General features: G+C 40.8%; 1 protein-coding gene across 1 annotated transcript; it reads right to left on the bottom strand.

The window, feature by feature from the left end:
- Window positions 1-393: 393 nt before the first annotated feature.
- On the bottom strand, window positions 394-23,313 carry cfap54 (cilia and flagella associated 54; the record flags this gene model as incomplete). Its single annotated transcript, XM_079171908.1, has 54 exons — window positions 394-774; window positions 1,725-1,845; window positions 1,968-2,114; window positions 3,905-4,062; window positions 4,461-4,620; window positions 4,911-5,034; window positions 5,122-5,276; window positions 5,443-5,609; window positions 5,788-5,929; window positions 6,800-6,847; window positions 7,220-7,339; window positions 7,435-7,521; window positions 7,617-7,802; window positions 8,022-8,088; window positions 8,197-8,367; window positions 8,540-8,627; window positions 8,854-9,063; window positions 9,140-9,301; window positions 9,447-9,576; window positions 9,780-9,915; window positions 10,240-10,439; window positions 10,699-10,896; window positions 11,020-11,165; window positions 11,246-11,418; window positions 11,542-11,739; window positions 12,724-12,850; window positions 12,939-13,028; window positions 14,081-14,177; window positions 14,360-14,482; window positions 14,610-14,765; window positions 14,948-15,095; window positions 15,217-15,335; window positions 15,742-15,930; window positions 16,039-16,131; window positions 16,218-16,397; window positions 16,821-16,954; window positions 17,232-17,475; window positions 17,680-17,808; window positions 17,992-18,047; window positions 18,229-18,370; window positions 18,737-18,874; window positions 18,985-19,070; window positions 19,424-19,538; window positions 19,689-19,801; window positions 19,938-20,018; window positions 20,132-20,324; window positions 20,416-20,517; window positions 20,822-20,935; window positions 21,023-21,166; window positions 21,412-21,470; window positions 21,756-21,921; window positions 22,012-22,161; window positions 22,657-22,762; window positions 23,168-23,313. The coding sequence occupies 54 exons, from the start codon at window positions 23,311-23,313 to the stop codon at window positions 599-601; spliced, it is 7,410 nt and encodes a 2,469-aa protein (XP_079028034.1). The 3' UTR covers window positions 394-598.
- Between the last annotated feature and the right edge of the window lie 686 nt (window positions 23,314-23,999).

The following is a 23,999-nucleotide window of genomic DNA, read 5'->3' as shown; positions in this document are numbered from 1 at the left end:
TTTGTGCCTTACTCTTGAGCAGAAAATTGTGTGGCTCTTTTTAACTGTATATATATATATATATATAGTTTCTCACACATCCGAATACCACCGTTTTTTAATTGTTTGCTAATTCATTCATGATCTATGTTAACTATCTATCTATGAGTGTTTTTTCACAGTTTGTTGGGATTCTTCTATGTTGGTGAAAATTGCATTTCATTTGACCCAAAAGTTTACTTATTAAAATATCCATGGATTCCATAGATGTTCAAGGACCAGATTGCCCCGCAGTTGTCTTAAAATTGTTTATTCCCAACTCTTACGGCTCTCTGCGTTCTCTTCCTTTGTCTCCATTTAAGGCCAACTTGCAGATAGTCTATCAAAAAATACAATATACTTCAGTTATTAATATCAAAGTTTATTACATAATGTGTCAGGACACAAGTTGACCCACAACATTCTTGCACTTTGAAACAAAACAAACACCTCAGGAGCAGAAACACAGCATGTGGCCTTATGCCCACTTCATCATCAAGCTGCAGCTCTCAGTGAGCACAGGACTGGGAGGGAGCAGTGCCAAATGCAACTCATTAAGAGTGTCATTCTACCCTGCCTATCAGGCTGAGCCTAGGCGGCTTGCAGAACTGGTGGTACTTGGGTTGTTCAGAGATGAAACTGGTGCTTGAGAGTCTCTCTCAATCTGGCTGGACTGGTGTGAATGCTGCCTGGAAGTGGATTGTGATGACTGTGCAGAAACTGGCATTTGCATGGAGCTACAATCCAGGATTTGACCTGCGGAAACAGTCCAAGATAGATTAATGTAAGAACTGGGTGTGGAATTTGCATATATACACTGCCAGAAGTAATTTTCTGACAAAAGAGTACAGCTGAAACAATTAGTCAACCTCCTAACCCTTAGCCCCATCACTCGGAAAAAAACGGCTAAAATAATATACCCAAAATGAATCAGGAATATCTCCTCAACCATAAGGCATATATGCATATTTCTGGTCACGTTTGAAAGGTAAGAAGGTAAGGAATATTATTCCTTTGTCAGTAAACTAAACTATATTACCATTCCACAGCAAATATGCCATATTTACTGTTTACATGATGACTGTTTACTTGGGAGTTTTACTTCAAAACACCATTTATTTCCATATAGCCATGTTACAAAGTATCTCCCAAAAACATTTAAAGAGGTTGGAATAGTCAATCAGAAAAAAATGAATTTGCAACAATTCTGTTAATTGATTAATCACGTAAGTCAAAAAGTGAAATTATTCACTAGTTTCATCTTCTCGGATGTGGATATTGTTGGCTTTCTTACCTTTCTTTGAAATTCAACTGAATGTATTAGGATTTTGGACGATGTCATACTATTTGAAGATCTAGGCCCTGGTCACAAGTTTCTAACATGTTATAGGCGAAACAATTAATCACTTGGTCAACAAATTAACAAGCAAATTAATCAATAATGAAAATAATTGTTAGTTAGACATTATATATGTCCTTGATGAGTTTAGTGTAAAATCATATATCTCAATCATGTTGAAGTCCATGTTCTGTACTTTTTGGATGGAATCAATTTTGGTGTTAAGTAATCTTAAGTGCTAATTATCAATTGTTAGCATGTTAACATTGTTAATGAGAACATGTGAGCTTGCTAATGCGGTAGGTCGTGACTCTTTATCCACAAAAATATCAATAAATGCAGATAAGTGTGTCATGTATTTATTTACCAATTCGTAAAGTGGTCTGATCAAGTATGTTGAGGTAAGCGAGGTAGATGTTGCTCGGTCCAGGAGGAGAGACACACGATTTCCCATCATCCAACACCACACTCTGACCAAAAACACACAGCTGAAAGAAATGGAGAAAGAGTACTAAATGCACTGATGTTGTATGTTTTGCCTACTTTTTTAACACTGACTAGAACAAGTATGTCTCTGTGTGACTACACATATATTTATGTGTTTGTGTACCTGTTTTTTCAGTAGTTTCTGTGTCAGTTTTAGGAGTGTGATGCTCTGTACTCCTCTGAGGTCACTGAGCAGCAAAGTGGCCCGGGCCAGAGTCACACTGGACCCTGGTGGCATGAATGTACGTCCTGACAGCATGGTCACAGCTTCCTACTCACATACATTTACAGACAGAACAAAGCAGAACTGTAATTACTTTAAATAATTATACAGTCGAACATTATATCATATCATGTGTAGGGCTGCAACTAATGATTATTTTAATAATCGATAATCAGTTGTGCTTGTTTTAAGCTGTTGCTGTTGTAATGTACTCTAGCATGTGTCTCATTTCATGTAGTTTGAAACTTGCCAGCCTAAGCCAATTTTTCTGCATGTAGCCCAATGTTTTCCAACTACACCAGTAATTGTACAGGAGTTGTCCACACATTGTCCACCCGTTTGCATGAACTGCTGTCGGAAGACAGCATTTCCCACGATGCACTGATGTGTAGGGCTAGTGGCGCAATGGATAACGCGTCTGACTACGGATCAGAAGATTCTAGGATTGACTCCTAGCTAGCTCGTACGATTCTTTAACTTGTAGGTCACTTGCTCCTCCTTAAACAAGTTCTTGCCCTGCAAACTGCGTAACTAAGTAAATTGACATCCCGATAGAGACAAATGATGGCTACAAAGGCTTTCTGATTGCGTGGGAAAAAAAGATTTTTAGATTTCAGTTATGTTCACTGACTATCTCTCGTAGGCTATCTCCTACGAGTCTTTAACTTGTAAATCACTTACTCCTCGTTTCACAACTTCCTGCTCTACAAACTGTTGATTCAAGTAGAGTTGATATCCAGAGCTCCAAATATGCAAGAAAGAGGCACTTTGTCAACCAAGTGGCCGTGATCGTATAGTGGTTAGTACTCTGCGTTGTGGTCGCAGCAACCCCGGTTCGAATCCGGGTCACGGCAGCATTGATGAGTTGTGCTTGTTTTAAGCTGTTGCTGTTGTAATGTACTCTAGCATGTGTCTCATTTCATGTAGTTTGAAACTTGCCAGCCTGAGCCAATTTTTCTGCATGAAGCCCAATGTTTTCCAACTACACCAGTAATTGTACAGGAGTTGTCCACACGTTGTCCACCCGTTTGCATGAACTGCTGTGGGAAGACGGCATTTCCCATGATGCACCAATGTTTAGGGCTATGGATAACGCGTCTGATTACGGGTCAGAAGATTCTTGGTTCGACTCCTAGCTAGCTTGTACAATTCCTTAACTTTTAGGTCACTTGCTGCTTGTTTCACAACTTCCTGCTCTACAAACTGTGTATAAAGTGTCCGACTACCACCCTGTAGGGCTGAGCAATTCTAGGTTGAAGTTTTGGCTTGCTTGTACAATTCCTCTGAATCAATTGTTGCTCGTTTCTAAAGTTCCTGCTCTACTGCCTGTTGATTCAAGTAGAGTTGATATCCAGAGCTCCAAAAATGCTTGCCCCCATTTCCAATATTCTTGCTCAACAAACGCTGGATCAAAATACATCAGAATTAAATACAGAAATATAATTTTTTTGCATTATACATCAACAAAATCCATGAAATGGAGGGAATTTAGTTTGAATAAATAATTAAATTTTTTTGCCACACCTCACAAAAAAATGAATAACTAGATAATAGAAGTTGTGTTATTGGTTGCATTCAAAAAAGTTGAAACTACGAACTAGTATAAAAAGGAACCTCCAAGTCCTAAACAACAGATAGTCATAGGGACATAAATACGATGGATAAACTGACATTTTCCCTGATGAATAAGGGGGTGACCTTACCCTGAAAAAAGAGACATGTGTAACCTTCACTGCTTTCATATTTGAATTTTTTTTATCTGTTTTTCTTTTGTAAAAAATACTTATTTGTTTGAAAATAAAAAGTGACAAAAGAGGTGTTTGTGCGAGTGTTGGTACCTGCAGCATTGCCATGCTGTCATCAGTATTGCCTCTCTGTGCTTCCAATTCGGCAGCTTCGACCATCAAGAGGGCCTGAATATCCAGTTCTCCCCATCGTGCACATTCATCAAGTCCCTCCTGTAACACCCAAGCTGCTTCCTCATTGATGTTCTTACCTAGATAATATGAACACATCCCCTTACACACAGTTTCAATATCCAATATCTAACATTCAATGACTTACCATAAGCAGCTAATGAAGTCCACAGCTTTTTTTTAATTTGTTGGCCATTTGAAGTTGCTATCAATACTTTGTTTTTCAATAATAATCAGATCTTCTGGTAACACTAGGCGTATATAATTTGTAAACTTTGTAATGTGAATCCATGTAAAGAAACAAGGTAAAGTAGTCCTCCATGTGTTTTAAAGTATACATCCAGTACTAGTTTGCATAGAAGGGAAGATAACTAATTTGTTTTGACATTTATAATCCTTGTGATATTGGTCGAACTGTTTCACCAAACAATACACCGTTCTGAAAAAAAAGAAAGAGCAGCACAACACATGTTCGGACCTGGGAAAACGTCAGCAGTGCCAGGAATCTGTGCAGCCAAGCTGCGGACCAGAGCCAGGCGGCAGTGCAGCCAGAGAGAAACTCCAATTCTCTCACTGGCCTCAACTGCCCTAGGACAGTCTCCATGCAGGATGTTTGACACACTGCAATCTTCAGAACCCTAAGGACCAGATATTACACAAATAAATACATGCATACACACACCATGTACAATCAATCACCATTCTACTGCCCCAGTGTCGTAATATGTTCATATTTTACATGTAAATAAAAAAAGATGACATCATTTTTCAGCTGCTAACACACTCAGTTTCATTTCAGGTGCTACCTTTGGTTGTAATGTTGTCATGTCCTGTATTGTTTCCGACACAGTTCACATTACAGAACATGACATATGCTTTTTAAAAACAACTTATTTGATTCTGCAACCAATTCATATAAACCTGCTACCTGTTCAATTCCAGTCCTGGCATGTAGGATCTCAAATGCGGATTTCGGAGAGCTAAGTATGAGTCCTCTCATGATCACAGGACTTGTCTGCAGTAGCACCAAGGCTGAAATTGCCATCTCAGAACTAAAGGATGTTAAAATTGTTAAGATGGTCAGGAAATACAAACATAAGCATGTGAACATACAGCACAGATGTATAAGCCCCCTGTACCTATTTGCAGCATGTCCTTGCTGCAGGTATAGATTGGCCTTTAGAAGATTGGACTCTATTGACAGTTCCAGGTTCTCCATTTCACTACAAGACTGAGGTGTGAGCTGATGGAAAATAGAGTGCAACATGGAAGATGCTCCTTCTAGTAAAAGGAACTGCAACACATGAGAGGACACATATAAGTAAGTTAACACAAACAAGTTAGAAACAAGTTGCTAACATACTTACAATAAGGTGCCAAAAATAAAACAATGCTTAAATTACAGTTAGCGGCAAACTCCTAAAGTAAAGATCTATTGAAAAATCCCAAAGAAGTCTTACCTTTATTCTTTCTGGCGTGAGCTTCTCCTTTTCTACATCAAAGGTGAGCACTTTTGACTCTTCTGTCTTTAGACAGGAGGCCTCAGTGTCCAATCTGTTCTGTTCATGAGGTTTGGAGTTCACTGGACAACTTGTTATGCTGGCAAAATCTTCTCCTTCAACAGTATCTGAAAGACATTCCCACTGTAAGCATAACCAACTGTTTGATCCACAGTGACTATTTTAGAATTAAATCAAAATCTGAAACTTATTTGGTTCAATGCAATCCAATCAGAGATGTCACATGATCCAAATAATAAACCCAATATAAATAACAGAGAGAAGAAAGTACTGTTGCTTACAGACCTGGCACAGGAGAGCCATGTACAGTGTTACTGAGTGCCAGGACTAGTTGAATACGAGCGAGGTAGAATCTGAGGCACAATGTGGATCCATACAGTGACCGGACCTCTGGAGCAAAGTCACAGTTCACAAGTTCCTCCAAAGCCTAACCACAAACCAAAACCACACAAATGTAATCAATGTTGTTAATTTGGCAAATAGTATATTGCTGAAACAGCAGCACAGAGACAGACAACATGTCAATGTAGCAGTTTTTGTCTACAGCTGAAACAGAGTGTACGTATTTATGTGTCTACAGTATGTGTGTGTATGTTTTTGTCAGTGCATTCATATGAGCAAATTGGCAGGAGGTGGGTTGGGGGGATGAGGTAATTCTCTAACAATAAAGCAAGGAATCTCTGTCTGTCTGTTCTTTACATATCTCGAGAACCAGGACTCTTCTTCTACGGCATCTTGCTTTACTTTTTTAACTTTTCTCTAATTGGAAATGATGGTTTTAGCAGTGGTCAAAAAGTATGCCTACTCAAAACCTTTTTCTGTAGTAAAACTATTAACTTTTAATGGCAAAATAATTAATACTACAGAGTAAAAAAAATGGCATTCAAATGTTTACTTTAAGTAAAGAGTGAAAGCGAGACATTATCAGTACAATGTACTGTGATGCAACTATTGTATGTTATGGCAGGTGTATTAATGAGCATCCAGGAAAGCGCAGTGTCAAGTGTGAAGTTGATTGTAAGAGCCTTTCTTGAGAAAGCTGCAAGCGCCAACATCACAGGTCAAGCATTTAGCCCGTTCAGAACAGGCATGTTTTAAACTGCACTGCAGCAGTCTTATCAAAGTAAAGGAAATTGCACCTGCACCATAGAAACTGTGGCAGCATGGTTATTCCTTTTAGAATTATTTAAGTGACCATTCTTTCATCAAAAACAATGTGAGATTTACTTTTAAATCTATAATAAAATACTTGTCCCCAGATCTTCAGAAATATAAAGACATTTTATATAAAAAATACCTCAGAATTGTCCAGGAGAGACTTGTTGCTGTAAAACGTCTTTGCAGGCTGCACAATAAGCACAATTAATATGTATTAAAATGAAGGCAAATATAAACACACATAACAAAACGTTCAATGTGGAGGCAGCACTAGAAAAAAAATATGTTTGACAATCTTCCAGAAATACTGTACAGTGTCTCCCACTGATGTTTAAATTAGGTTGGAAGTAACCGGCACACTTATGTATCTCTCTAAGAGGGCGGTAGGCAAAAAACCCATGTCTTCACATATTCAATGATAATTTCAGATTTACAGTACTATAAACACAAGGTCAACATTGTAACTAAAACTGTCCATAAAGTACACCACTACCAACATTACCAGTTTACACAGGCTAAGAGGGAAAAAAGCAAAGAGCGGACATATATGCATTCTTACTTGGAGATTATCTTTGGTGATGTAGTGTCCATGGGGCAGAAGGACCCCTGTGCCTTGTGTGAGCTGAACTGCCTCCTTTACAGCTTCAGTGAACAGACACAGTTCAGTAAGGGCACGGATCTGCAGAAAAAAAACAATACAGACTGAAAACACCAACAGAATCATGACAAGAGAAACAATTACATTTACATATAGAATACACCCCCAATACTGACCTTAAGTATTTTGCCCTCAACAGTGCGTTGGACATCTCTGCACACACTCCCCACAAAATGCAGGTAAAGGGCTAGTATGGGCAGTAGCTGAAATTACACACATGTTTCAACAGATCCAATTTCTTTTATCTTGAGCCTTGCAGTTCAAAATGAGGACATACAGACAATGTTTATGTGTGTACCGTAATGTAGTAGCCTGTGGTGTAAAGCCAGTGGCAGAGGAAGTTAAGGCTGGTTACGGTGGTGCTGAGGTGAACCCTGTGGGGCTCAGAGAAAAGGTCAACTCCAGGGAGCAGTTCATCTGTGATGCTGTGATAGGTGTACTGGAGGTCGGCCTGTGGCTGAGCCAGGGAGCAACACAGCACACACTAGGGAAGTGGGTCACACACACACACACACACACACACACAGAGACACATACACAAGCATGTCAAAATGAATGCACACAAACACAGATAATAAAACTGTATTCAGGCGTGAGAGCAACAGCCTCTCCTGTCATCGTTTCATCAATAGTGCATTTAGCAACATAAGTAAAAAGCATATTTGTGAGCAGAGACAGATTAACCTCCCCCTGTAAGTATTACCTTAAAGAGGTGTGCTGACATGAGACAGCACTTGGTCCGCTCGCTGATATCAGCCGTTAAGATATACCTGCACATCAAAACACACCCTTCAGGAGCAGGTAGCATTTAGAGCGACATGCTTGAAACACGCCCGAAAAAACACCTCTAATCGATGCTTAACCTCATTTAAACCCACCGTGCAATCTTAGCAGTGAGCCCAGCAGCCTGTAGACATCCCCAAATGCCGACCTCTTTCAGGGTTTGTTGCAGGGAGCCACCCCCAAAGGACACGCCGTCCCATTTCTTTAAAGCACCTGAGCTCTGTAAGGCACAATCAACTGCTTTACTCCAGTGTAAGTGTGCTGCCCTGGGGATATAACACAGGAAGGAATATAATTATTATAAGAATATGAGGAAAATCATGAAAAGCTCAACTTACAGACTCAATTACACATATATAAGTACAGGTAAAAGCATAAAATGAAAGGCTGTAGGCTTGCTTCAACAGACACATACACACTAAGCCAACAGAATCTAACCGTGTGTTTCCGTTGTAGAACAGTAGGTTTCCCATGTCATGCAGTGCCAGAACTCTGAGAGAGTCGTGATTGTTGGCCTGGAGATACTCTGAATAAAAGTTGGGTGGAGATGGGGAAAAAAGTAAGACCTTTATGAGCCTGACAGCCTGACACAGACTTCATCCAGATATTCCATTATATTTGTCATGTAGTCTGCTGGTACTCTCTATAACACATCTAACTCAGTGTCCCACTTATTGACAACATGTCAATACAAGCCTTCTTTATGTAAAGTGTGGATTTATGTGGATGTTATAATTATTCTGTGCTCTTACGAATGGAGGTGGAGTATGCAGCGCTGACAGTCGCCATGTGGTCAGGGCTGATAGGGAGCGTGTAGAGAGCATTTGGATTACTGTAGTCCTCCTCGGTCAGGTCGCAAGGTTGGATGCTTGGAACAGGCATAACTAAGGGACTGAAATCAACCAGGCTTGCAGAATGGCTGAGACTTCTGTTCTGACAGTGCTTCAACTGTGCCGCAAAGCCTGGGGAGAGACAAAAGACGGTTTCAAACAGCTGTTGTGTGAGTGTGGTAGTCTAAACAATCAGAGGACAACTCACAGGGCTTTGTGAATGCAAGAAGTTGCAGCAGTAATGAGCGACTATGCTGGAAGACCTGAAGACAATGTGGTCTTCTCTCAAGAGCTTGACGGTAACCGCTCAGTGTGTCTTCTACATCCAGAGGAACGCACACAAGGGACATGGAGTGCTGTAGTTCTGCACCTTAGGCAGAGAACATGCATGAAAACATTACACATGCAAACACATTTCAATTGTAGTTGAGCCAACATCATTTACTGCCTACAAACAATTATTTGTGTGACTGAAATATTTTCACATGATATGACATGAGGCTGGCTGTTCAAACCTTTAAGGTCAACTGTGTCACAAGGAGTGGAGTTTGTGAGCGCTGCTTTTCTGAGAATGGTCGGTTGCTGTGCAGGCTGAGCTGTACTTCCAATGAGCAGTTGGGAGTCTGCGTAGCTCCTGTAAGTTACCTGAAATATAGAAAAGAGAGCACGATATACTGTATATACATACACACAGCATAATACACACAAAGCATGAGGTAATACAATATCCCTTTCTATTTGTTTAAAAAAAAGTATTTGTTTCATTGGCTTGTTTTTTCTTGTTACACTTTGATTTTGACTTTTGTGTACAATGCTTCTAAATGTTTATGTGTGTCGGTATGAGCTACCTCCTTGCCGGTGGCCTTCTTTGTCTTGACATGGTGTGGTTGAGGGACTACAGGTCCTCCAAAAGAACTTATCCTTTCAAGCAGCCTCCTCTGAGCATGGACTAGTAGAGGAGTTATGATCAAGGCATAGCGTTCCCTGGGGTAGACATACAGATGCAGGCACAAACACATACAAAAAACCATGGGAATAAACTCTGATATAGGTGATTATTTGATTCAGATTTGCAAAATATGGCAATGTTAAGCTGTAAAAAAAATAGTGTGTGCTGTGTTTTCATTGACCTAAATGTCTTAAAATTTAGAAACTCCACTCAAATTCCCTTTAACGATGAGAACCTGACCATAATCTTTACTCATCTCTGTCGAATGTTACTATACAAAACCTTTTATTATCAAATGTTAGCTGCACTCGTTGATTAATGACTGCAATATAGTCTGTGCTTAAACAGTTTTTTCTCACCGTGTGTACGAGTTGAAAACTAAGGCAAAGTGGGCCAGGCTTTCCCATTTGCCACTGTCATGGAGACGCTCCAGAGTGTGAAAAACCAGGGTGCGGACCCAACGCAGGTCCACCTGGGTGCTGTTATCCAGTGGGGCGGAGAAGTGGAGGCTGGACTCAAGTTCCTCCTCAGTCAAGTCTCTGTCATACAAACTCCACAGCTAGTTGGGACAAAGATGAAGATGAAAGTCATAAACAAGACTGTGGCATCTTCACTTTGTAGCTGTAAATGTGTTTTGCTCAGATGACAAGATACAGACTGAAGTGACAATTGCAATCATTCAGCAACCTCCAGACGTGAAAAGTGAAGCCTGTACGGAAGTACCTTAAACCTCATACTTTATTAGTAAGGGATATAATTATGTGTGTGAGTTTTAGACCAAGCAGCGACATGCGCGTATAGCTGTATGTGACACTTACCCCAAGTCTGTTCAGCATGTCCATCATTAAGTCAGTAGCCAGCACCAGCAGTGGGGTGAAGGTGGTGTGCAGCTGGTCTGCTGTGATGGAGGAGGGATCAGCTCTCTGTACTAGCACGGTGATTCTGCAGCTTTGGTCCCACACAGTCTGACACGCACACTGTAGAACGGTCCAGTGGCTGCCACGATGGGCCAACACCTGGAACATTTTTAAAATAGATAAATAAAATATAATACCTGGATTCACACTGTGTGGTCACATGTAGTGTCAGCAATTCAGTACTTGTGTGTGTGTGTGTGTGTGTGTGTGTGTGTGCAGTACCATGGCCCTTTGGAGATGTAAAGCAGCTTTGTTAAGTGAGTCCAGCAGCAAGGTAGCAGTGCATCTGTGTTGCTTAATTCGCTGTTCCACCATTTGAGAGATCTCTCCCTCCTCACAACTCTGTTCTGTGTCATCCACTCTGACTGCTGGAAGAAAAGATTAAGATAAGTGATGAAACACAGACCATGAGACCATTTTTCTTCTGGCTTTTCATAGTGTTTCTCACCCTCCTTTTCGTTCCTCTCTTTGTGTGCAACCACATATTCCATAGAACCGCAGTGGGAGGAGTCGCTCTCTGAGACAACCTCATATTTGGAAGATGTCTGTCGCTGTGGGTTCCTCCGCACCAGAACACCAGAGTAGGCCAGAGAGAAAAACAAGGGATTTAACTGCCTGTAACTGAAATAAGTACAAACAGAACATATTATTATAGGCATGCACACACAAATGTTCAATTATGTATTGCTAGAAAAATACATAAAAAGGTGACGTAAAGTAGCTTCTTCTATCTTGTGAGTTCACCTCTGCTGCAGGGCTCCTCCATGCACCTGGTCCAGGCTCTGGTAAAGTAATGCTAAATGGGCTTCAGCCATGCTGTAGTTGAGTTGAGACTTCCACACTCTCTGCCGACAGCACATGCTCCTCAGCTCAAACAGCTTCTTGTGGCGTTGCGCCACAGACAACATCATGGTTAGCAGGTTCTCTACTGTCTTCCTATCCCTACACACGCGGATAGACGTCCAATGCAAATGTGGTTATTGGAACAAACACATATAATTGCACAGAAACACAGACACACATACTGTACCTTTTACTTTTCACTCCCTGGAGCATTCTGTGTGCCATTTTCTGCTTTACTGTCTTCCTTGTGTCATCGTGGGAAGGTGTTCCCTTGTTCTGCTACAAAAAAGTATTTGGGATTAGGGTACATCCGTAATGTAATGTACTTATCGATAGTTTTGATGGGTGTCCACAGTTAGGTACCAAAATTGAGAGCAATTTGCAGAGCATATAGGTAGCTACACAGCAGGTTGAGGCTACCTTACAATATCATAAACCAGAACACATAATGAGATTGTCTCTCTGTGTGTGCTACTGTGAAATACTTTTTAAAAGAGCTAATATACATTATCTCTTCAATTTTATTTAAGTAAAAGATAAATATTGTGGATTCCCATAGCTCATTACACTTGGCAAGGTCAGACTTGAATGAGGGTCATAATCCGCAAACCTCAGCTGCTTGGTAGATCATTGTCCATGTAATGGAAAATAAATCTGTTCAGGACATGTTTTTGTCCTTATGTATTTTTGTGTATGTATGGGTATTATGTGTTATTTGTGTGCATATTATTTTCACCTGTGGTGGTTCATTTCCTTTCAGAGCCTGAGCACTTCTTTTACTCTGGCTGTTTCCCTCCAAACATTGTGTGGACATTCCCATCTTCCCGTCTTGTCTGACAAAGATAAAACCATCGACACACTGTCAAGCCTTTATCAGCAGAGGCAAAACAGCTACTATCCGTAATACAGTGCAGTACGATCCATACATAAGAAAGTGGACAGTAATTCATTGTTTGATGTATTGACTATTAGAGTACTAATTTGAGTATGAAAGGATACAATGATTAGACAATTAAAGCTGAACTATTTAGTTTGACCATTTCTTTGTTTAAATCATTAAAGAGGTGAATAGTCAAAGCACACCTGCACAAAACCTCAAACATGCTTCGTCCCCACTTTAACACAAGGTCCGGGTGGCCTTCTTCCATGGCTCTCTGGAGAATTAGTGCCGCAAACTCAATAAAATATACCTTGTGTCTGAGCTTCATCACTATAAAAACACACACACAAAACACAGGTGTCAATTATGAAAAGACTAATTATTCATTGAAAAAATGATGTAAGTGTGTGCCACTTACCATTTTGAAAGGCATCATTTAATCTGCTGTTGAAGATCAGATCATACAATATGGTGGGTGCCTCACAGCCAATCAGTGGGCATGCAATCTCTACAGAGAGATCGTACACAACGTTGAGTTTAGGAAAAAATAACATTTGGATCTACGTGTAACTGCAATATCACATATATTTATAAAGTCTAGTACACAGAACAATCATTAAGTTGAGTTAACCAGGTGAGAGAAGTTTTAAATTAAGTGTTTCTAAAACGATGTGTTACATGCCAGTCGTAGTTTTGGTGAATAAGGTTAGAAAGTATTGATTAAACAGTAGACTCAAAAGTATATTTTAGAACAGTGGTTCTCAACCTGGGGGTCGGGACCCCAAAGGGGATCCGGGATCATTTCCGCGTGTCGACAGATAAACTGGGGAATGTTGAGAACCAATGTTATAAAAGATAATGCACATGCTACAGTGCAAATTCATTAACACCTTTTCTTGGTGTCAACTTCAAGTGTGAATACAACTCATCTTAACATCAAGTCTGAAATATTTGTTGCCAAATTGTTGAAATAAAACCCGCCCTGGCATATTTTCAACAAACATGGCTTTAATAACTATTTAAAAAACACTGTAAACTTCGTGCAAAACGTTGGTTGTTTGTTTTTAAGAAACTTGCATTAAAAAAAACAAATCAATGAGACCAATGTGTGAGTGTCTGTGTGTTTCTGTGTGCTACCTCTTTCTACGACGAGAGCTGCTTCAGATCCGATTTTTTTTTTCTCGTTCTTCCGATGCAGTGCTTTCAGCTGAAGACTTATCTTAATTTTACCCTTGATTGCAGCATGATCTCTCTTAGACTACATACACAACACACACACACACACACACACACACACACACACACACACACACACACACACACACACACACACACACACAGAAACACAACAACACTAGAAAAGTGGAGCAAAATATTCTTTTGCTGTATATTTAAAGAATCAAATATCAAAAAAATATTTTTGTAAAAGTCTTTATAAATCTTGGATAATCATAGATTCATTTCATGATCTTAAATCACTTTAAGAGTGAGGCTAAATTATGAAATAAATCTACACTTTTAAACTATTCCTTACACCCACAGCTTTAGAGGCAAGTCTACTGATCTGCAGCTGAGCATCGTAGACCTCTTGGAGCAGCCTGCGACCACTGTCCATAACCACAGAAGCCATCTGATGGTCCCTGAGCACACGTAATGCCTGGTCAAGAAGAATGAGACATTATTGCAATTATATGCTATATATATATATGCCCTTTTTAACATATATGTAAGTATTTGCCACGTTTTAGCATGCAACCCAGACACTACGTTTTCCAGACCACTGAAAGTTCTACAAACACATAAACAGTTTAAACTAGTTGTGCATCTATGCAGACACACCTTGGAAAGGTAGTAGGTGATGCAGGCTATCATGTGCATAAAGAACTCTGAGGTGTTTCCAATCCATTTTTGTTTGAGAAAACCTGAATTCTCCTCCAAAACCATCAAACATTTCTTTAGCACCTGTATATCAGAACACAGACACAGTTATGAATTATTTACAGTTTCCATCATGTTACATTTTTGACGAACTAAAGTTGTTGTTTGTAGGACAAAATATGGAGACTTATATGGATGAGGTGATGCATACCTGTATAACAGGGTCGCAAGCGATCTGATGGAATATTAGAGGAGCCAGGAGGCCATAACAGCGGACTACAGCTTGCACTGCAGCGCTACCGTCATTCAACCACATTGCCAGGTCCACGGCCACCAGCATTCGCTCACACTCTGCCAGTCGGGCTTCCTGCATACACACGTGTGCAAATATAATATATTTATGTTCATTTTAAAGATTTGTTCAAACTTTCACACTGTGATGCTGCTAACAATGATAACTACGAACCGTTAGTGTCATTACATTCAAGAAAAAAACAATATATCACTGTTTATGCACACCTCCCTATCCAGATCTTCTTCTCTTCTTACCTGTTCCCAGACAAACGGCCCACTATCACTGAATGAGTCACAATAGAGCGATCCCTGCTGAATGTTGATCTCTGTCTCAATGAAGATGGAAGTGAGGAACAACTGACACAGGTGAGGAGAGGAGCGTTGCAAGGTCTGGACACGCAGCCTTCGACATGGGGAATGGAGATGGAGCAAAAGGACATTTGGAGATGGAGCAAAAGGACATTTGCAAATTCAAAGAAATACAGACTTCTTAACTTGAGGTATGTGGATGTGTCCCTCCTTACCCTGTGATAGCTAGTCTATCCTGTGTGCCCTGGGACCCCGGGTCAGTGTAGGTATAGTGGATCCACAGCTCTCTGCAGGCTCTCTTTGCTACAGAATGCTGCTCTGTTTGAAATGCCACCTGAGGAAGGAGTCAAAAAAGCCCAAACTATAATCCTGCTTTTTCTCTGACTCTGTGGGCAACAGTGTTAAAGAGACATATTTTCAACACTCGCCAACTCACACCAAAACAATCTGGAGGTAAGAGGAAAAACATGTATTTTTTAATTTGGGGTGAACTGTTTGTTTAAGGTATCCATCAGTTTAGCATAGGCCAAAATCCCAACACTGAGAACAACTGTATGAGCCAGGCTCTCCATTCTACCCAAATAAGGCAACGTGTACATATGTGTTAGGGTGAGAGTGTTGGATTAACGCACTGCTATTTATTTCCCTTTGCAGCACGAGGAAAATCACCTATCACCCAGCATGTGATGAGGGTGGCGGGGTGACAAACTAGTCCTTGTTTCTACTAGTGTGTAGTGTACCTGTGCCAAGTGAGCCCACGTGTAAAGCAGTGGTACCGGCAAGGATGCCAGCAATGGGAAAGTTGACCCTCCTATGGTGTTGCCCAGTAGATTGCCCTGGCGGTTGTAGGCTGCTACAGCAAACACATACTTCTGGTTGGGCTCCAGCCCCTCCACTCTCAGCACGCACTCACCAGATACTGCTGGTACCTGGAGACAAAATCAGACCTAATATTATGGGCACACACAAGATCATACAAGATGACAAAATGTGCTCCACTAGACCTGACACTCTTCTGTGAAAGAGATGAATTGTACCATATTTCCAGTTCCTTGCAGGCTGCAGTCTCCAAGGCGGACTTTCAGGTTAATGCCCTCAGCTGCACGGCCGCAGAGCTGGTACCAGCACACCTGGAAAGGAGCAAGAAAAAAAATTAAGATAAAGAGTATAGAAGCTTTGCTTATTATCTGACACTTGCAGTAAATTAAAATCTCACTTGTCCCTCCAAGTTATAAGGTGCTGGGGAAAAGGTTAAGGAGCGGTCAGTGCGTGAAAGCAGGATAGGGGGAGGCGGTGGGTTTCCTTCTTTCTCCTTCTTCCCTGGATTCTTAGGGGCGGTGGAGATATACAGTTTTCTCTCTTCCATGCATGCTTTCTCTATCAGGGTGAAGGACTCCTGGCAAAAAAAGCACACAGACAATATTGATTACACTTCATAAAGGCTCGCCTCAATCATGAGTAAAAGGGGCTACGTTTGAGTCCTTATTCAGTCTGTACATAAATGAAATGTGCCACTGAGGCCTCAAGTAAAAGGTTTGAATTCCAACAATTGACAAAACTAGTTTCAGTTCAGTATGGCTTCAGAAAGAAAACAGTATATATTAGTTAAGCCCATGTTAACCCTAACAGAGTATTGGCTGTGTACATGTTATATAGTTCAATTGAATCATTTTATTTTAAGAAAGCATATTTTTGCCACTCTTTTCACATGAATGTACACATTTGCAGACAAACATACACATGACTGTGGAAGGTTCTTACATTTCATGCGTAGTTGTGACTGTGTCTAAGTAAGTGTTAATGTTTGTGAATGTGTAACCTCTAGCAGACTCTCGGTTTTGTTGCTGTTATTTGGCTCCACGTTGTTGTGCGCCAGCGAGGCTTTCTGCATCACAAAAAGAGCTTTGGACACCTTGTTCTTCTTGATCCGATCCAACAGTTCACACTCTGTGACTAGACACAACCAACAAAGACCCAACCCACATATTCAGAACCATTACTTATGTCTACTGTTAGGCATACTTTTTTTAATCAATATCCTTTATGAACATTTACACTGACAGCTAACTATGATTTATTGATTATTTATTATAATTCAGCAAGCGCTGGATCGGGAAATGTCACCATTTTCATCAATAGATAATTGAGTACAAACTCAATAGGGCAAAAGGCTAATAAATTATCAAAAATCTCCAATCAGTAAATGTGCCTGTGTGGCAGTGAGTCTGACCTGCATTTAGCTGCAGTAACTTGAGGGAAGCCCTGTGGTGGATGATGTCAAGCTCTAGATGAAGGTGTGTGGCCAGCAGGAACACATGTGAGGACTGAGTGTGTCGAGAGGCTCCAATATCGGATTCTGCCTTAGGTTTGACTTCTTCTTGTCTCTTCTGACTTATTTCATCTTCTTCATTTCCCTCATGTGACGATGTCGGAGAAAATAGGGAGGGAGTCGATGGAGGGGGAGGAGCAAATCTCTATGCCAATAAGAGAAAAACAGGTTTTAGGTCCACTCACCCACTGTATTTTCTCAATCTACACACTGATGTCCTGTTAATACTTTTACATGTTCTCATCTTACAATACTGTGTTGAGATCCTAACACAGAGCAACACCTGGCTTAGAATTGTGTAAAGTGAATAAATGTCGGACGGAAGGTGTTGTATAGGTTAACTGCCTACATGCATGAAGGCAGAGTCGGTGATTGCTGAGGAATCTTGGGGCAGCAGTGTAGCTACACCCTTTGCCAGAGCCTCAAGACCCCTATCCACCACATCACACACCCTCTGAAGCAGCTCTGTACTTGAACTCTGCAAGCACACACAAACATAATGATGCTTTATAGAAAATATAGACAATTCTGAAAAACCTGAGACAGACTACGTCTATGTTTGATTTTTCATTTTATCATATAAGCATACATTTATAATAATAAATACTTGTAGTATAAAGAACTATCATTTGACGCTATGCATAGACAGACATTTACATACCCCAAAAAGAGAGAAAGACCGGGGCTTCACACCCTCACTGTCTGCTTCACAAGCTCCTAGAAGAAGACAACTTATTGTCACAGCTATGGTGAACATGACGTGTACGTGCGCGTCTGTGTGAGTTTACCCAATATCAGATACCGGAGTGATATTTTTACAAAACAACACGATGAAGTACGAAAGTTGCATGTTTCAGCTGTCGTATAAACTGAAACAGGGAGTATACAAGATCCTCACCTCGACTTTGATTACTGCGCTCAGCTGCACTCTCTAGCCGTACGGCCAAGATGTGAATCATCTCCGCCGTCATTATGCAGTCAACAGCTGCCAGGTCACAGGCATAGGCCACCTCACACAGCATAGACAGGCACCACAGCCACTGCAAACATGTTACACACACATGAAAAGTCATAAGTAGGACATTTGCATTAAATATACTGTGAAAAATGTCCTAAACTACAAAAAGAAATATTGATAGAATTCTATGCTGTATAGTAGGGCTGTAACAAACAAAATTAGATTTTCACTACACAATTATCGTAGCCAAAATGATTCACGATAACGGTTATCATATGTGTATTACAAACGTGATAGCCGTATTTAATTTCTTAATATCACAGTTATTGTCTATACTACGGTATATCGCAACACCCTTACTGTCGCAGATAAAAGACGCAGTTTTATATTTGTCAATAAATTGCTCTTATCAGCCGGAAAGGCAATGCTTACCTATTTAAATACATACCTTGTCGTAATCATCTACCTTCTCATGGTAGTGTGTAAACTCTGGGTTTTGTAACGGGTAACTCTGGATCGCCAGCTTCACTTTATCCCACAGAAATAACACAACATCCAAAACCAGATCCTCATCTGGCTGCACCTCCTACACACACACACACACACACACACACACACACATATATTCTCTCACTGTAATCATAGTCATTGGCGGATCAACCCCAACACAAACGCACACACAACATAGAAACTTACAGGAGCAGAGCCACAAACAGACTTGTGCAGGGTGTCTACCAGGTCAATGAACTCATCCCCCATTGAGAAAGAAGACTTGTGTCCGTCTGGTGGAAACATAAACAACAAAACCACGTTCTAATTTCTGAAATGTGTTGAACACCTTATTAGTACCTTATCAATGCTAGGTTATGAACAAGATATCTCAAAGTGCGTCAGCTGATGTTTGACAGGAAGTAATTTTGGTTACGGTGCTTAAATTTGATAGCAGCTTAGCAACAATGTGAAATAATCAATCACAAGTAATCAATGACAAGAAGGCAGAAGGTTGTTCAAGGATCAATGAAGTCTGGGCAACAGTAATTAAATAACTTTGTGGACCATTTATATTAATCCATTTATCTACGTAAAGGTTTCGGGGTCTGATGATTTATATGTGGCACAATTCCACCTTTACTACCATCAATCATGTTGTCTTCTCTAGGACGGCTCCTCTGGGAAGACAGCAGACTATTGAACCTGTCAAGTAAAGCAAGCTCCAGCTCGGCCCTCCTGAACGACTGACCCTCCACACCCTGACACAGAGAGACGAAGTAAGACAGAGTCGAAATCATTTAGAAACGCAGCATACATTAAACTGAAAGTGGAAACATAAGAATACAAAAGTGACAACTGATAGAAATGGAGCGCATTCCCCTTTTCTCCGATGCTGGTGTGCTACTTACAGACAGAACCTGCAGCATCTCTCTGGCAAGTTCAGTGAAAGCATCCGGCTGCTTGTACTGAAACAAGATCTTAATGAACCTCGTTGCAGACATGATGGGCACTTTGTTTTCTCCTAGCAACACAAGACATTGCATTACTTCAAAAGGATTTCCAAACCACTTGACAAAACAAAACACAAAACACGCCTCAACAAACAACAAAGTGTTATAAATGTAACCATTTCTGTAACGTGAGAAAAAGGGACTAACCTGTAATGGCTAAATCCATTAGCGTGGATGTTGGTGTCAGCGCACCGAGACTCACGAGAGACTCACTAGTAGTGGCGACTCCTTCACAAACATATAAGCATATTACTCAATACACAAAGTGAGCATTCCTCACCCAATACAAATGTAAGGATTCTAAAACAGAGTCTATTCTGTTATGTGTTTGTTTTACTAACCAGATAAGATACTAATGCCAGCAGACAGGAGTTCCAGGATCACGTCCTGCAGCTCTGGTTCATCCGGCATCCTTGTCTGCAGCGGGCGTCTGGTGCTGTCCCAAAGTGCTTCCAAGATGCCCAAGAATTGCGCTGGACTGCTGTCAAACAGGGCCATTAGCATGCGCTCTGTTGTAGTACGAGGCCATGGCCCCTACAGTAGATACAAGCAGGCATAGAAGGACACTTAAGGTTGAGATTCAACACTGAATGTGATCACATGGCAGTAAAGGGGATCGTATTACATTGGGTATGTCCTTCAAGTTGATTTTGCTTTTGATTCTGAACATGGATTTGGGTCTTCTTCTGGCCTCAAACACTGCACGCTTGAACATCATGGCAGCCAGCTGAAGAAAAGCACATCAACACAGACTGTTATCTTGGGCACAAAAAGTCACAAGAAATCTCGACATTTTCAAAAGGCAACCACCTGTATGTGTCTGTATTCATAAAAACAGTGGTGGCTACCTAGTGAAACAGCTGTCATCTTACACAATGAGAGATGTGACTCTATGAATGCAGTGTCACCATCTGCCTACACGGCATGAGTTGAGAATGAAGAACTGTGGCTTCCCATGCTTGGGTCGTGTAGATTGGATCTAATATTCGATCACAGTAAAAGAGTGTATTTCGGTAAGAGGAGTCTCCCACCTTGACAGAAGCTTCTTTGTAAGCTCTCTGAGTCTCTCTGGTGGCAAGAACTTCCTCCTGCTCCTCCAGCTTTGCCAGCTCATTGATATTTCCGAGGGCTCTCCTGGCAAATTCCTGAAAGCATTTTGAAGACTTTAAGAATTTCAGTTTAAGAACCTTGTGCTTGTCGGCGTCCGGATGCAGATGACGAGTGTCTTTTACCTCCGCCTGCACAGCAGCCTGGTTGTCATAGTAACAGTGGCAGACAGCGCAGTAGAGCGTGACAACCCACGGGAGAAACTTCGCAGTCATCAGAGGGACGGACAGCTCGAGACTGATGCTGGCCCACAGAAGGTACTCCAGTGCCTGAACAGGATCATGACAAACACAGTTATATCGACATCATGAATCACACACATTTCTGGTTATATCATAACCACAATACGCCACATGGTCAGCCAATGTGGAGATGAGAGTGAATCAGGGAAAACTCACATAATTAGCACAAACCAACATGTGTGTCACACACCATTCTCACCCTCACCCATTTAGAGTGCATCAGACGTGGCAAAAACTATATTTTGATCCAACTATTATCCATCTCTAATTACCTGTGCACTACAATTCACGGTCATCAGGTAACGGCAGATGGTGTAGATGAGTATTGAACCTGGAAAAGATGAGAAAGGAAAAGAGAAAGAGGTTAGTTGTACAGCAAAATATAAAATACAGTAGAATTTTCTCACTTAATTTGAACACAAAATCACATTAGCTTTGATCAAAAGGTACATTTAGCAGATAACACCCGTGTATCTGGATCCTCACAAACCCACCCGTTTAGGCAGATAATATTGTCCTGTACCACACTCTGACAACTTATTTTATTCTTCCAAAATGTTATGTCAGACAAAAAGAAAATACTGGGTAAAACTATATAAGTTGTAGTAACACATACCATTATATATTTGCCAGCAGAGGTGCTCATGTTGCTGCAACGCCTGCATCATGATCCTGATGAAGTTCAGCACATGCAGCAGTTTACAGAGTCCCTTCTGGCGGAGAACGCTGTGCCTTTTCTCCTGCTCAAATATACACAAGGCACAGCCCTGCATCGCATGGATCTGCAGACACACACGCGCACATATACAACTTACATATACTGTATAGATATATCTGAGATCAGGAACACAAGCGCACATAGTACAGTGTACCTTCATGGCAAAGGTGTCTTGGTCTGTATCAAAACCTTCTGGGAAGAAGCAGGCCATGAAGTGGTCCACGTCTGCGATGTCCGTTATTTTCACCGAGTTGAACTGTTGCAGGTGGAGACTGTATCCCTGCCAAAAAGCGAGCTGGTACAACTACAGACGAACAGGAGCAGGAAGAAAGACAACTGTGAATGTGTGTTGTGCAGGAAACACCTGGGCCAATTGCCGTAGTCCTTTTTGGAGGAGTAAAAAAATGAATTTGCTAATTATGGGAGCAACACAATGATGAATTGTGAGGTGAGTAACGAGGTAAGAAGTTGCAGCCAACATTGAGAGACGAGAGGCTATTAATGTAGAACAAACCAGGCAATAACCAATTAAACAATTTCATTTTCCATCCAAGAGAGTGCTTAAGTTCATCACATTATGACACAAATTACCATGAATTATGAATGTGAAGCTTTTGGCATCATGACAGGCTAATATGCTAATAAGCATAATATGCACAGCAGCCAACACTGACTGTGGTTCCTTTCACCATCCTGATTATATGGATTGTTGTTGATGTTATGAAGCTGGTAAAGGTATTGACTACAGCTGTGGAAACCAAATATTGGCCAGTATCAGCTAAGGCTACAAGTGAATTACCTTTAGTCCAAAGAGAAAATCTGCAATCTGCAACATGCGCTCCTGGTACAACTTGGATGGCAGTCGTTGTTTGTACTTTTTCCAGATCTCCACCAGGATTTTAATCCTAAAATGAAAATCAAATTACAAATAGCATGGTTATAGTATAGCAGTAATAGTAATGTTTAAATGTTTGTGTAACTGCACTGTCAAGACAACACAAACAATACAGTTGACTCATATGCATGCAATATGAAATTGACTGAAAAGTTAAAAAAAATGTATAGAAAATGCTCCTTGTAACGTTACATTTGGCCAGTCTCCTTTCTGGTGGAGTTAAATATGACAAACCGAGGAGCAATTTCTGTCATTGTTTTAAAACGGAGGCCCGCAACGTTAGTGACGCAACACTATACGCAGTGCGACGCACCTGCAGTAAAAACTAAAGCCTGTCCTGCCTGTTTGCTAACGTATGACTAATAAACTAATTAGCTTGCTTAGCTAGTTAGCAAACGCTACGTTGGCACCTCACCCTTTAGCATGAGAACCGTTGTCCTGGCTGGTCGAAGAGGCAACTCGTCTCATCAATGTTATAAACGAGTTCATGTCTCGTTCGAAGGCTGAAACGACCGGGTTTCTTTTATCAAGTTTCCCGTAATATGAAGCCGGTAAATCCATTTTCACAACGGTAGTTTTAACCGTGTAACGCTCTTCTGTTATTTAACCGTTAACGGTATCCAACGACAAAACTGCCCCACGGTTCTGTGGGAAAGCACATCACTATGGTGACGAGGCTAAACAAACAGAGAGCAAAGTAACGAGCGAGCAATTAAACTCATTTAGTCGTCTGGTTTAAACACACAATAGTCTCACTGAAGATAGCCTGCAAGTAAATACATGTTTAAATTGATTTATGCAATTAAATACATGTTTAAATTGATGTATTCACTGATTGGAGCTTTAAATAGCTTAACAGGGATAGGCAGCAACTGTAGTTAAACAGGAGTCCCATTTTAAGGAGGAAAATCAATGCGCACCAAGGTTAGGCCTGCATATACCGCACACAAACACCACAAAACTAAAACTAAAATATTACCAACTTAAAAAACAGTGTATTGAGGGTGTGGAAGGCACTATAACAATGGTTGCATGATGGTTTAAAACCTCAGAGCTTGCAGATAACTGAGTGTGTAGTTCTGTTGGAGACCACACGGCTGGGAGGATGAAGCAGAGACTGAAAGAGTTTTGGTTGGCACAACTGCTAGACAGTTGGAGAGGAGTCAGGGCTTCATATTTTACATCTGAGCTCATAGCAAAATGATACACGCTTAGAGTGTCATCTAATGCTGTCCCATACAAACTCA

This window comes from Pholis gunnellus (genome assembly GCF_910591455.1).
Source record: "Pholis gunnellus genome assembly, chromosome: 13".
Classification (NCBI taxonomy): domain Eukaryota; kingdom Metazoa; phylum Chordata; class Actinopteri; order Perciformes; family Pholidae; genus Pholis; species Pholis gunnellus.
The sequence above is the reverse complement of the archived record's forward strand: the minus strand, read 5'-3'. Positions and strand labels throughout refer to the sequence as shown.